General features: G+C 43.2%; 1 protein-coding gene across 2 annotated transcripts in view; it reads left to right on the top strand.

Moving 5' to 3' along the window:
- LGR4 (leucine rich repeat containing G protein-coupled receptor 4) overlaps positions 1 to 13,072 on the top strand; it is a 135,636-nt gene that overhangs the window by 76,042 nt on the left and 46,522 nt on the right. For both annotated transcript variants that reach the window (XM_045015525.1, XM_045015523.1), the window contains exons 3-4: positions 9,507 to 9,578; positions 11,957 to 12,028. In XM_045015525.1, coding sequence (XP_044871460.1) covers positions 9,507 to 9,578; positions 11,957 to 12,028 — 144 coding nt within the window. The remainder of the gene's footprint in view (positions 1 to 9,506; positions 9,579 to 11,956; positions 12,029 to 13,072) is intronic.

Here is a 13,072-nt window from a genome sequence, read left to right as displayed (position 1 = left end):
CCATCCTACGAGAGATGTATTCATTTATCTTCCCTATTACTGCCCAAAAATCCAACCCTTTTGGGCAATGGGTTACTTCCTGAATTTGTTCAACTTTACAACAATGAGATACTATGAATGACTGAATTATTCTGAGGTAACTAGTCAACCAGCAAGCTTAGATAATCATAACAGAGTGGTTCGTGATAGTCTTATAAATGCAAAGATTTTCTCTCCCTCAGTATTTTATTCCTTGGAAGCAATGCCCTATTTATAGCCCCTAGGCACTATGGTAATACAGATAATAATAAGAATGAAAGAGAACCTAACATCATTAAGTAGTTAAATGTAAATGGTTTTATTCTTACGACTCTGAGCTGTACAGTCTAATGCAGTAGTTCCTTTAGTGCAGATTGTAAGTAGCAGTTCCATCGATGTAGCACCCCCATAGGGTACCTATGATGAACACAGAGGAAGTATATTTTTGTCAGTTAATATGTAGGTATCTTTCCACCAGTCACTTGTATGCCATATACCTGCAGGAGCTAGTGGCGTTAGGGCCATGTCTACACTGCAGCAGCACAACTACGGTACTGCAGCTATAGTGCCTGTAGTGTGGGCACTTCCCATGTCAACAGAAGGGGTTTTTCCATCAATGTAGTTTATCTGAGAGGCAGTAGCTAGGTTGACAGAAGAATTCTTCCATCAATTTAGCCATGTCTACTCCAGGAGTTAAGTCAACCTAGCAGTGGCACTCAGGATGCAACATTTTTCACAACCCTAAGCGCATAGCTAGGTCAATCTAATTTTTAAGTGTAGACCAAGCCTCTGTAATCTGTATAGTAGTGTTGCTTCCAAAATGGCATGTCTTGAATTGATGGTACAGTACCAGCACATCAGCATTTCTGTGCTCTCAATGCCATTCTTTGAAGTGTTGACGTCTTGTGTCAGTACTCTTGGGAGTGACTTTGATAGCAAAAGATGAGGTTATCAAAATGCCTGGTGTAACCCTGGCACATTCCTTCATCTTCAAAAGTATCTTTAAGGCCATTGGGAGCAGCCCATGTTGCTAATTAGCTGCATTAAAGAGTAGCCGCTATCAACTGAATTCTCTGTAGCAAGCAGTCTGCTTGATTTATTAACAGCTTGACTCACAGGAGCTGTCCTTGTCTGTCCATGCCCTTCTCGTCAGTGGCTGGCCTGGGGACTCTCCTATCCATTTTCTTTTTAATCTTTTTCCCAGGCTTTGGGGGCAGATACTTCCCTGCTGGAGCCTCCAACTTATTCATGCATACAATTTTACTTAAAGTTCCACTTACTTCTGGCCAAGGAGTTACTGGCTGGAGTAATTTTTCTGAACAATACAAGACACTACTTAGTTCTCACATCAGGTTGAGTCCTTGCAATGCTGCTACCCTCTCCTGCCTGAGAAGTAAGAGACAGTGAATTAACTTTGTGTCTTATAACATTCGCGAACACTTAAGACTAGACCATTGGGCTAACTCTATACATCTGTGTTCTTAATAGAATCACTAAGTGTGGTATTCTGGAGATTTTGCAAGTGTCTAATTCACTGTATTTTGATGTAAGGCGAACAGACCATGGGACGATGTGTTGAACGGGAAATTCTTAGTTATTCTTTCACAGCAATGTTCCTCAGTAAGTGCATGATTACAGACCTTCCTCCACACGTCAAGATACTAAATTTTTCAGCTCAGAAATGAAATAGCCAAACCTGATTTTAAAAAATTGCAGAAAAGGAAAGGTGAAAGCGTATTTAGAGCCAGAAGTGATGACAGCCAGAATAATCTGCAAAATATTTGCAAGGTTGTACGGGGAAGGTAACGTTATTGAGATTTTTAGCAGCTGTACCATTCCCTGCACTGCTGTTCATGGTATAAATATTTGCATTTAATCAAGACCTTTTAATAGCTGATTTCCTTCTGCTTCATCACTCAGCAGTATAACTGTATTTTTCATCAGTCTTTTGCCAAAGAAATTAAGGGCATGCCAAAAAAACAACTCTAGGCTAGATTGTGAATTTTAGTGCAGTCCTATGGAAAGGGCATAAACTGTGCTGCTTCAGGAAGAGCCTCACGAACCACTGGACCCTCTGAGAGGCCTGATTCTTCCCAGGGCCCCTCTGTTACCAGGATGGAGGAATTTGCTACAGTCCATTTGAGGGTGTAGGACTGGGCCCTCTCCCTCCCTCCCCCCGGCCCCACCATGGAGCCGGCCCACATTGTTGCCAAGCCTGGCAGGGGGACAATGGAATAATAGTTCTGCCTAGTGCCCATCCAGTCTGTTTCCTGGGATGGGACATCTGATGCACAACCCCTGCATTCCCCCCCCAGCACCCACGGCAAAGAGCTAAGTAGTCTTAATGTAATTGCCCTAGGAAAGGACTCCTTACTCCCTTGATTGGCTGTTTTGGGGTTGGTCACAATCTAGCCCTTGAAGACTGTTCTTGATGAACTGGAGAAAAGTTTGATTTCTGTATTAAACTATAGATATCTAGGGATCAGTCCTTCAAGGTAAGGAGAACTTCCTGTAAGGTATGGAGTTGTCACTTCCACTGCAGGGAGGAGGCACTCAACACCTCACAGGACTGGGTAATCATTGTACAGTTTTTACAGCAAAATTTAGCTCTCACCCTTTTTCTTTTAAAGAATTTTCAGGGCTACTAAGCAGTGATGTATTTTTTTATAATATAGGAGCCCTGCAGACATGACCTGAAGTTGATAATTCTGTTGTGTGAAGAAATTTTTGGAGACTTCCTTGTGTGTGATGTCAGCATATGACAAAGTGCTCATATTCATCACCTAATATTCTTCCAGTAAATTTTACCTCATTGAAAATCTGTGCAACAGCGATGATGCGACTTTATACGTTAGTGTTAAGTATGCATACTATATCAAGAGAAAACACGCATAACCCAGCTTTTATGTGCCAGACTTCGTAGCAAGGCACATCTGAAGTACACATATAGTTAGTCAAAAAGCCCATTGGTGGTGCATGTAAAATATTGTTTTTACAACATAAATATTCTCTACAAACTTCAAATAAAGGCAGGATTAACTGGTATGCTTCAGCTATTTTTTGAGCCACTTCATAAAGCTAATTTAACTAGCTGATTAGAGCAGGTTTATAATGGTTTTCTACCAACTCCCACTTATGCTGAAGATCCTTACCCCCATCCCCGCAGCCCTGCCATACATTCCACCCACCTCAGCCCCACCGACCACAGCCCCCAACATCACCCATTTGCCTCCAACATCCAGGAGCAATGCTCTGGACTGGTCTGGCAGCACTATATCCCTGGTTTTGAGACTTCTCTCCCTTGGTAAAGCTCTGATTTTATAAGACAGGAACAGACAGAGACGCAAATAGATGATAGATGGACCATGACTATACTACAGAGCCTGTTCTGACATAGCTATGCTGGCATGGCCCTCTAGTGTAGATGCAGCGTATACCAACAAAAACAGGTTTTCTGCCTGCTTAGGAATACCACCTCCATGTAGTACCACAAGTACTCCTGTTTTTTTTGCGGATACAGACTAACACGGCTGCTACTCTGACACCTCCATGAACAATGTTAACTATGCCAACAGAAGCACTCTTCTGTTGCCATAGCTGAATCTACACTGGGGGTTTTGTCGCTATAGCTACGTCTGCTGTTCATGTGTTTTGTTTTGTTTTTAATACCCACTGTTGTGGGGGGGGGGGGATTTCTGTTTTGGCATTAATACCCACATGCCATCTTGAATTTCTGGCAACAACAACTAGGAATCCATCTTGGCTGCCCTTCTTCCCCCTCTTCAGGTATAGTTTCCCACCCTTTCTACCCAAAAGGCAGGAATCCAAGTAGCCATGTGATATGCCATCTGCCCAGGAACAGCAGGAAGACGGTCCTGCCCATCTGAGTGGCTGAGTGCTGGACCACAGCAGTGTGGTCTACTCAGGTGCGTAAGCCAGAGCACCATGCCTTAGGGCTGTGGGAGGGTTTAACACACTTGCACACAAGGATGAGCTGCTAGCTTGCACTCTCTCATCGGGATCTTACTTGCACCCGTGACGACGCAGGGAAGGAGAAAGAAGAATCGCCAGCATCAAATAAAGTTATCGCCTACCTGTTGCTTGAGGTCCATTCTTCATCCTGTTGAGTCACCTGATTGGTTCCAGACCTGATCTGCGTCTTGAGGCTCCAGACACAAGCTGCAAGAAATGGTAGAGACCTTTTAAGTCCTCCATATCCCTCACCTGGGATCCATCTTAGGGAGGGAGTAAACCCTTTTTGGTCACAGTCAGTATAATTATAGTGCCACTTTGACCTATTTACCTTACTTACCTGTGTTGGAAGTCCTTTATAGCATACCCTGTTTACTTACCTTGTTTAACTGTTGTTGGTCTAATAAACGTACCTGCATTTTACTCCTGCACTCCCTTATTGGTTTTTATTTTGGGCGATCTTAAACCCCGATGATAGATGCAGGTAGGGAGACGAATCTCTCGACTGGTCTCCGGCCTTCCTAAAACCAGTCAACACCCTGACCCAACATAGCTATGCCAATAGAAGTTAAAAGTGTAGACTGAGCCTGTTTGTGTGTGTTTTTAATTTAGTTTTTAATCTTCTACCAAAAAACCCTGGGGATGGCTCAATCTATTGATCTTTCATTAACTCCTCCTCTAACATGTGTTAAGAATAATGTTGAGAATCTGACTTGGGGCTTTTCAGTTACAGCACATATGCTTAACCTTCCCCCCCCCCCGCCCATTTCTCTTTGTCTGGTTTTGAACTAAACCTTATTCTGTGAAGAAAAATATTCCCATACTGACAGCTGCAGCAGAAGAAAGCTTGTTAAAATGGTGCATGATATTTTAGTCTTAGCCTACTGGGTAACCGTAGTTGGAACCTCCTGATGAGAAGCCATGCTCCCCAAGGCTAGTACACACATGATAAATGTATATTTGGAAAACTGATTAGTACAGCCTTTGCACACTTGGCCAGTTGTATCCTGTTTCCTGGAAGGCTGCCAGACTTAAGCTAAACGGAAATGTAATGGATTGCAGTTTTTCTGTTGGTTGGTTGCAACAGGCTGAATAAACAGGAGTTGCCTTAAGGTAGACTAAGTATTCCTATTTAAAGTCACGCAAGCCTTGCTTTTGCTTAGTTGTCTTGTTTCTAGTGCACAATATGTTGCTTCCGTGACAGTGGATGGGATTGGTGGTGGTCAACTTTTTTTTTTTGTTTTTAAAATAAAAAATATTATAGCAGATGTTTGACCAAATCCCAAAGCAGCCCATTTAGGTAGGGAGCTTAATGCTTTTAAAATCACAACTGTTGCTGTTCATAAACTTGTGGGGGAATGATGGGTTTTTTTTTGAATAAATGCTAGATTATCAATGTCAGTAACTGACTGCGGATACAATTTGATGCTATATGTTCAGTTATGTTTCTATTTATTTAAGAGTTTCTGTTTTGATTTAAAAAAAACAGTTTGCATTTTCTTTTAATAAATAGCTGTGTTTTGGAGATAACTGGCAAAATGCAGGTTCATAAGTACTCATTATATGCTTTGCAGGGAGCCAACACATTTTATACATATTTGTTCTCAGTGCATTTTTTAGGAAATCATTAAAAAGAAAGACATACACACTTTTTCCAAGAAAAAAATTAAAATCTAAATTTAATACAAACCATTTACGGCAACTAGTGGGGAAACATAGCACTGAACTTATTTGTTTTTCATTGTTTGAATTCTAAAAAAAATAAAAAATCATGAGATTAAAAAAATATATTAATCAATGCTAGATCTTTTTAGGGTTTTTTGGCCTTCTGGTGTCAAAGCCTTTAGACTGCACTTGGGGCATGTTTTCAATTTTTCTCTGTTATCCGGAGGGCTAGAAACTGATCTTATCAAAAACAAACAAACAAAAAAAGCTGAGTGTCTTGTGTATTTACCTGTCTCCAGGAAATGAGGCTTTAAGAATAACACACAGTGACAGTGTGACTTGCCATAAAATTACAAGAGAGTTTTTTCTTGTCTTATACTTGCATTGTAAGCAGTTTGAGGGCAGGGACCATCTTTTTGTTCCATGTTTGCACAGTGCCTAAGACAATGACGTCCTGGTCCATGACTAGGGTTTCTAGGTGCTACGGTAATGCTACTAATAATAGAGTTGGCAACACTGCATACTTGTACCTTTGCAGTTTGTTGTTTTATTTGAGAGGGTAGGAAGGAGTAAGGTTTAAAAAAAAAAAAAGCATGTACAGCACCGAGCACAATGGGGCCATGGCCTTGATTGGGGCTTTTAGATGCTACTGTAATTTTAAAGAAAAGTAGTGTGCCTGAACTATGCATATTATAATTTCAATCCTGGTAAGACTTTGTGTACTTGAATAGTTCCATTCATTTCAGTGGGGCTTCTTTTCTTGCATGCCTTTTACACTCTTGCTTAAGTCTTTGGAGTATCGGGGTCTACAGCTGCAATTCTTCTGATGGATTCTGACCATGACCACCTAAACCAGGGGTCTCTTCCCTGTGGCCCGCGGAGCTCCCCAGGGCCGCCCAGAGGGGGGGGCAAAGGGGGCAATTTGCCCCGGGCTCCGCAGGGGCCCCCAAGAGAAAAGCGGAGGCTCCTGCCTCCGCCCCTCTCCTGGAGCCTTTCCCTCCCCCCCTTACCCCCCCCTTACCCGAGCGCGTCTCCGTCCGAGCGCCTGAGCCCCGCCCCGATCCGAGCCGCGTGGGGAGGGGGCGGGGCTGGGAGCTCTGGGCTGAGCGCTGCGCTCGGCGTGGAGCTCACAGCCCCGCCCCCTCACCACGCGGCTCTGAGCGGGATGAAGCTCAGGCCTCGCCGGAGACGCGCTCGGGTAAGGGGGGGGGGAGCGGCCGGGGCCGGGCCGGGGGGGGGGGGAGGGAGGGAAGCGAGACCCGCCGGGGCCGGGCCGGGGGGTGGGGGAAGGGAAGCGAGACCCGCCGGGGCTGGGCCGGGGGGTGCGGGAGGGAAGCGGGACCGGCCGGGGTGGGGAAAAGAGGGACCCGCCGCCGCCGAAGCACAGCCCGGTCTTTGGCGGTGGGGGGCCCCTTCTGTTCCGGGACCCGCCGCCTAAGTGCCCCACCGCCAAGCCACCAAACAGCTGTTGGTGGCGCTTTAGCACTTTCCAGGAGGGAGGGGGGAGGAGCGGGGAGCCGCGCGCTTAGGGGAGGAGGTGGAGAAGAGACAGGGCAGGGGCGGGGCCTCATGGAAGGGGTGGATTGGGGGTGGGGCCAGGGGCAGCAAGGGGGCGTGTCAGTGATGCGGCCCTCGGGCCAATGCACTAGTCCTCATGCGGCCCTCGGGGTCATTTGAGTTTGAGACCCCTGACCTAAACCGTGTTGTCAGACCTGGGGGGTTTATTCGTGCCACCAGAGTCCCAAATGACATCTGTGGAACAAATTCACAAAAATAATAAACTCCCTTTTTCTTCGGCTTGCTAGTACATGGACACTGGTATCACTTGTTACACCATCACGTTCCTGTTCACAAAGGACAGGCACTGCTCCGTTTGTTTATATACAAAAATACTATTGTTGTCAGGTGGACTGGAAGCTAATTAATATGCAGAAGTTTATTATGGCATCCATTCAATCATAGGCAAATTTCCATAGCAGACAAAATAAATGTCTACGATGATCTGTTACACACAGTGAGAGATTCTAGAGATGAGATGAACTAAATAGTAATTTTGCTACCTTTTTACCACTCTGAGGCTCTAGTGAAGAACATCAGAACAGCCGCATTGGGTCAGACCAGTGGTCCACCTAGCCCAGTAAACTGTCTCTAACAGCGATTTCAAGTGATCTGTCCTCTGTTGTCCAGTCCCAGCTTCTGGCAGTTGGAGGGTTAGGGACAGCCATAGTATGAGATTGCATTCCTGACCATCTTGACTAGCAGCTATTGATGGACCTATCCTCCATGAACTTATCTAATTATTTTTGAAACTCAGTTATACTTTTGGCCTTCGTCACATCTCATGGCAATGAGTTCTATAGGTTGACTGAGCATTATGTGAAGAAGTACTTCCGTTTGTTAGTTTTAAACCTGCTACCTATTAATCAGGCTGATGTGTTTGTTGCTATTACTGTCATCTCCCTTCTAGAAACAGTAGGCTAGTGTTTTCCCCTTGATGTTGGATCAATTTACAAGTCTCTGAAACAGAGATGATAATTTAATCTGCTGTTAACTTTTTTTTAAGAAGAGTGAGTGATAGTAGTCAGAAACAATGATTGTTTTGTACAGATGTTCCCATTGTATGTTTCCATTTTATAATCTACACTGATGTCTTCAAATCTCAATTTAGATAATAAAGCAAATAAGGAAGCTAATATTTTGGCTGAAATGATCCTTCATTGTAATGTTCTCATTCTTTGGCAGCTAGGGATTACCAGGTGTTCTGCATTTTATCATCTTTTACCTTAATAAAACATCTAGTGTCGCAAATATTAGGAGCTCAGCAAAGTTAGACCACACAGCAAGTACTGATCTGGCAGTTGGCAAAAGGTTTGAAGAAAATAAAAGGGGGAAAATAAGTAGCTGAAATTCTGTTGCTTGAGTGGTTTTTTTCACCTTGTGTTCTGAAGAAACTTCGATATCTCTTATACTGATTATTAATGTTAGTTTGTTAATGTGGATTGCATTACTATCTAGGAGAGACTTGGCCCCATTGAAGTCAATGCGAGCTTTGTGATTGACCTCAGTGGACCCAGGCTATTGTCCCGAATCTAGTGGTGAACATCATCAGAATTTTAAGGTGTTCAGCACAAACCTCTTTCACATCCTTCCATCTAGCAACTAACTATTGCTGCTTGACTGCATAGTTTCTTTAGAATCTGGTGGCTAGATTAAAACCATGTGGATAACTGAGTATTCTTTTCACCTAGGCTATGCTGGAAGCCTCAGGAACATACTGATAGCAGTTAACTCATTTTTCAAACCCAGGTTCATAAGAATCTTAACTCATCCGTTGGTGTGTTAGTTTTACATTTTCAGTCTCTCCTTTAATTGCTGATTAAATAAGGGGCTGAAGAATGAGGACGCCTTGTGATTTTGTTTTCAGGATTATGTTCTTGGGATGATATCAGACTTTATTGTTTTTTGAGCAAGGGTGGCTGGGTGGGAATATAAACATATTCTTAAATTATCATAAAGGAAAATCTCAAATTGGAAAGAGTCTGTGTGAGTGCTCTCTAGTTTCTGAGAGCTACTTCTTCATGTATTGCATTAATCCGATAACTATAGTAAAAGTAAGAGGAAAGTATATGATTAAATGGGTTGATCACAAATTTAGGTCCAGAGAAGTGATTTTAATGCATTATGCTTTACTGAAAATGTGTAATCGTGAGTGAATGGTGATAAATGTGAGAATCGCAGATATGGTAGAATCTGATGCAAGCTTTGATGCACTGATGGTTTAATCTATTTAACAGTGGTAAATGTACTATATTTTCAGAGTCTGAATGATTATTATTACAATTTTTTTCCAGACGACTGGCTGGCAATGACCTTTCTTTTATCCATACGAAGGCCTTGTCTGGGTTGAAAGAACTCAAAGTGCTGTAAGTAATCAAATTTTAGAGCTTCACAGCTAGCTGTGTACTTTCTTCTTGCACAGTCAGCATGTTTACTGATAGGCTGGACAGAAACAGAATTTTTTGTTCAGACAGAACAGTAACATGAAAACCTTTACTGCTTTTATTTTTTTCATAATCCCTTGAGAGTGCTAACCTTGAAGGTGATGTGCATTCAATAATAAAAACAGTTGTCACCTGGATTAAACTGTAATTATTTAATTTACTGGAGTAATTGTGTTTGACTCCCAGATATGTCTTGTGGTAGAAAAATACTAATTGTTAGACTACAAGGCAGGGCTGCCCGGGGGGGCAGTGGGGCAATTTGCCCCGGGCCCTGTAGGGGCCCCCACAAGAATATAGTATTCTATAGCATTGCAACTTTTTTTTATGGAAGGGGCCCCCGAAATTGCTTTGCCCCAGGCCCCCTGAATCCTCTGGGCAGCCCTGCTATAAGGTGTCTCTTTTTTTTTTCCTCCTTCCTCTCTGGCTATCCCAAACCGAGAGAAACAATGGACCCAAGAGGGTTCAGAGGAAGCCACTAAGGCTTTTCTCCTTCTATCCCATCAGGTGTTCAGACACTACTGTAATGTGTATAGTATGAGAGCCTAGGTAGTTTTGGGGTACGATTCCAACTCTCTCAGGAAAGAACATAACACTGCCAGTGTCGTGCACTCCTGTAAGTTAGATTGACCAGTAGAAGGATTTTTAAGTGAGGCAGTAGTAATGTGCCGCTCTCGCTGTGCCCTGTTTGTCCCCAGCAAATGAGAATATCCACTACAGCTGCTCCATAGTTAAGGCTGAAACTAGCTTCCTGTTATAAACCAGATTTTAAAAAAGAAACACATCTCTGTCCTGAAATTTTAGCGCTTGGGTAACGGGGTGTATTTACACAAAGACCAGCCCAATAGAGCAGGGATACAAAGAGGCTGAGGGAAGGCCCTTGAGGGGAAGAAGGGAAATCTTCAGTGAGGAAAGAAGCATAGGCCCAGGAGGGAGGACTGAGAAACTCATCATTTGCAATACTGCTACAGGAGGTTTTGTAAGGTAAATGCAGGGAAGGTATTCAAAATCAGGCCCTTTAAGGTATCTCAAGCCCAGGCGCCGGCACTTTTCAATGTGCCGGCGGTGCTTGATCCCTGGCTCTGTCCCAGGCCCCGCCCCCACTCCACCCCTTCCCCCTGCAAGGCCCTGCAGCTCCTCTTCCTGCCCTGTTCCACCCCCTCCCCTGAGTGTGTCACTTTCCTCCCCCCCCCCCCCAGCACCTCCTGCATGCCACAAAACAGCTGATCGCGGGAGTTGCTGATCAGTGGGGGACTACCGGGGGGTGCTCTGCACCCTCCATTTTTTCCCTGTGGGTGCTCTAGGCCCGCAGTCCCCATGGAGTCAGTGCCTATGATCTCAAGCTGGGCACCCAACATTTTTGTTAATTCTTACAAAATTTAAACCTAAGTATATTAGTTGACTGTTAATGTACTTGCATAGTTACACTTGCACAGTCTATTGACCCATTTCATAACAGCAAACAGATCAGCCATTAAAATGCTGTTGATAAAAAATATTCTTCACCACAACCAAAATGTTGTCTTATAAGAGAACTTACCGATTTGATACGACTTAATGTAGCCTGTCACTACCTTTCTTTAGAAATCTCTCTATAAAATCAACAATGTACATCCCACAGTACAGTTCCATTATAAAACAAAATGGAGGGGCAAAGATAAGTGTGGGTGAGGCTATAGAGAGTGGGGAAGGGTTATATGGCAGTAGAGAACAGGCTGAATTCCTAATAGTTCATTGCAGACTCTCTACCATTTTGTATTTTTTTTCTGACATTATTCAGTACGATTTCTGTGTGGTGTTTCATACTGTGAATGTGCCCAGAAACTCTTTATAGTCAGCACACTATGCAAATGCAATTATTAAAATAAATTATACTTTGGTGCCATTTTTTTTATAGAAATAGAGGAATCAGTAGAAACAACCATGAAAATGCAAGCACTGGTAAATAATAAAATGCCATTTATTGGAGCAAATTGAGCCCCAATGTAAATTGTTGCAGCTCCCAATGAAGTCAAGGGGAATTGCAGCAGTTTATATCAGAGATGATTTTGGCCCATTATATTCAAGAAATCCAGCCCATTGATGTAGATTGTTTCATTAATGCAGTGATTGTATAAGGAGCTGAAATAAGACATTTTCACTATTATTTTAACATTATCATTGAGTATTTTGTCTTGAGAATTCCAAAATGCTTTTTCTTGTACAAAAAGTCCACTAACAAGGAATATGATCTCTTACCTCAAATAGGAGATACTTTAAAGATTATTGTGAAAATCTTTTCACTAACAATGTTTCTTCTACAGAACCCTACAGAACAATCAGCTGAAGACTGTACCTAATGAGGCCATTAGAGGACTAAGTGGTTTACAATCCTTGTAAGTGTTCTTTTTTATTTTGTTCCTCTCCCTCCTCCCCCTCCGTGTGTGTGTGTGTGTGTGTGTGTGTGTGTGTGTGTGTGTGTAATCTTCCACTCCCGCCCCCACAACTCTATATACATATCTGCTGCATTCTAGAATACATTGAAATGCAATGATTTATGTAAAATAATGCTTGTGGGCTTAATATGTTAATTTGAAGTGGAGCAGAAATGTCAATCAAGCGTAGAAAGGACTTTTGCATTGTTATCTCTGAAAAGAATAATTTCATAAACCCATCCATAAGAGAGAATGTAAATACAGTGCAGATATGGAAGGTTCACATTGGATCGTCCAGCATGTCCTAAGGTATTTAAACAACTTAAAGAATTGTGCAGATGGTTGGGGAGGAAGGCATTTTGATCAGATCTTGATGGTCAATTGCAGCTCTGTACGAGGTGAATGTTTGTTTTTCATTTTGGTATACTGCATGGGTTTTTCTTTCCTCTCCCTATCTACTTTCTGTTCTTCACATGCCAGAATCCTGGTTTCTGCACAAAGGTCCTCTCAACTCCAACTCTGCAGTTGGTTGTGGAGCACCAGTTACAAGTTTTGCACAGTTGCTTCCCCACTCCATAAGCAGGGATCTTGGGCACTGCAGTCTCCTAGTTGTGATCCTGTGGGCTGTGCTCTGCTATGCCCCTGCCTTTTTTTCCCCTTTTCTGGAAACCAAAAGAAACTGCCCCAGACAGTCTAAGGATTGGCTACAGCATGCGCTGCTGTGGAGCAGTGGGCTACAGCATGAAAGTGTGTGGCATTGAGTTATGCAGCCTCTCTGCACCTCCCCCCTGCTGTTCTGCTGCTTCTTGGATGCTACACACACGAAAGGTGATTGGGGTTGTGGGCAGATCTTGAGCATAGCAGAATAAAACATAGGCATTTCTCAACAGCCGGTGGTGAGAGTTGGTCCATGGATCATCCAGCCTTTGTGGATCCAAGAATAGCGCTGATAATGTGCTATCCCCCGTCCCCATCAGTTATGGGACCTTTTATTGATACATGCGA

The sequence above is a fragment of the Mauremys mutica genome, chromosome 4 (genome assembly GCF_020497125.1).
Source record: "Mauremys mutica isolate MM-2020 ecotype Southern chromosome 4, ASM2049712v1, whole genome shotgun sequence".
NCBI lineage: Eukaryota > Metazoa > Chordata > Testudines > Geoemydidae > Mauremys > Mauremys mutica.
The sequence above is the reverse complement of the archived record's forward strand: the minus strand, read 5'-3'. Positions and strand labels throughout refer to the sequence as shown.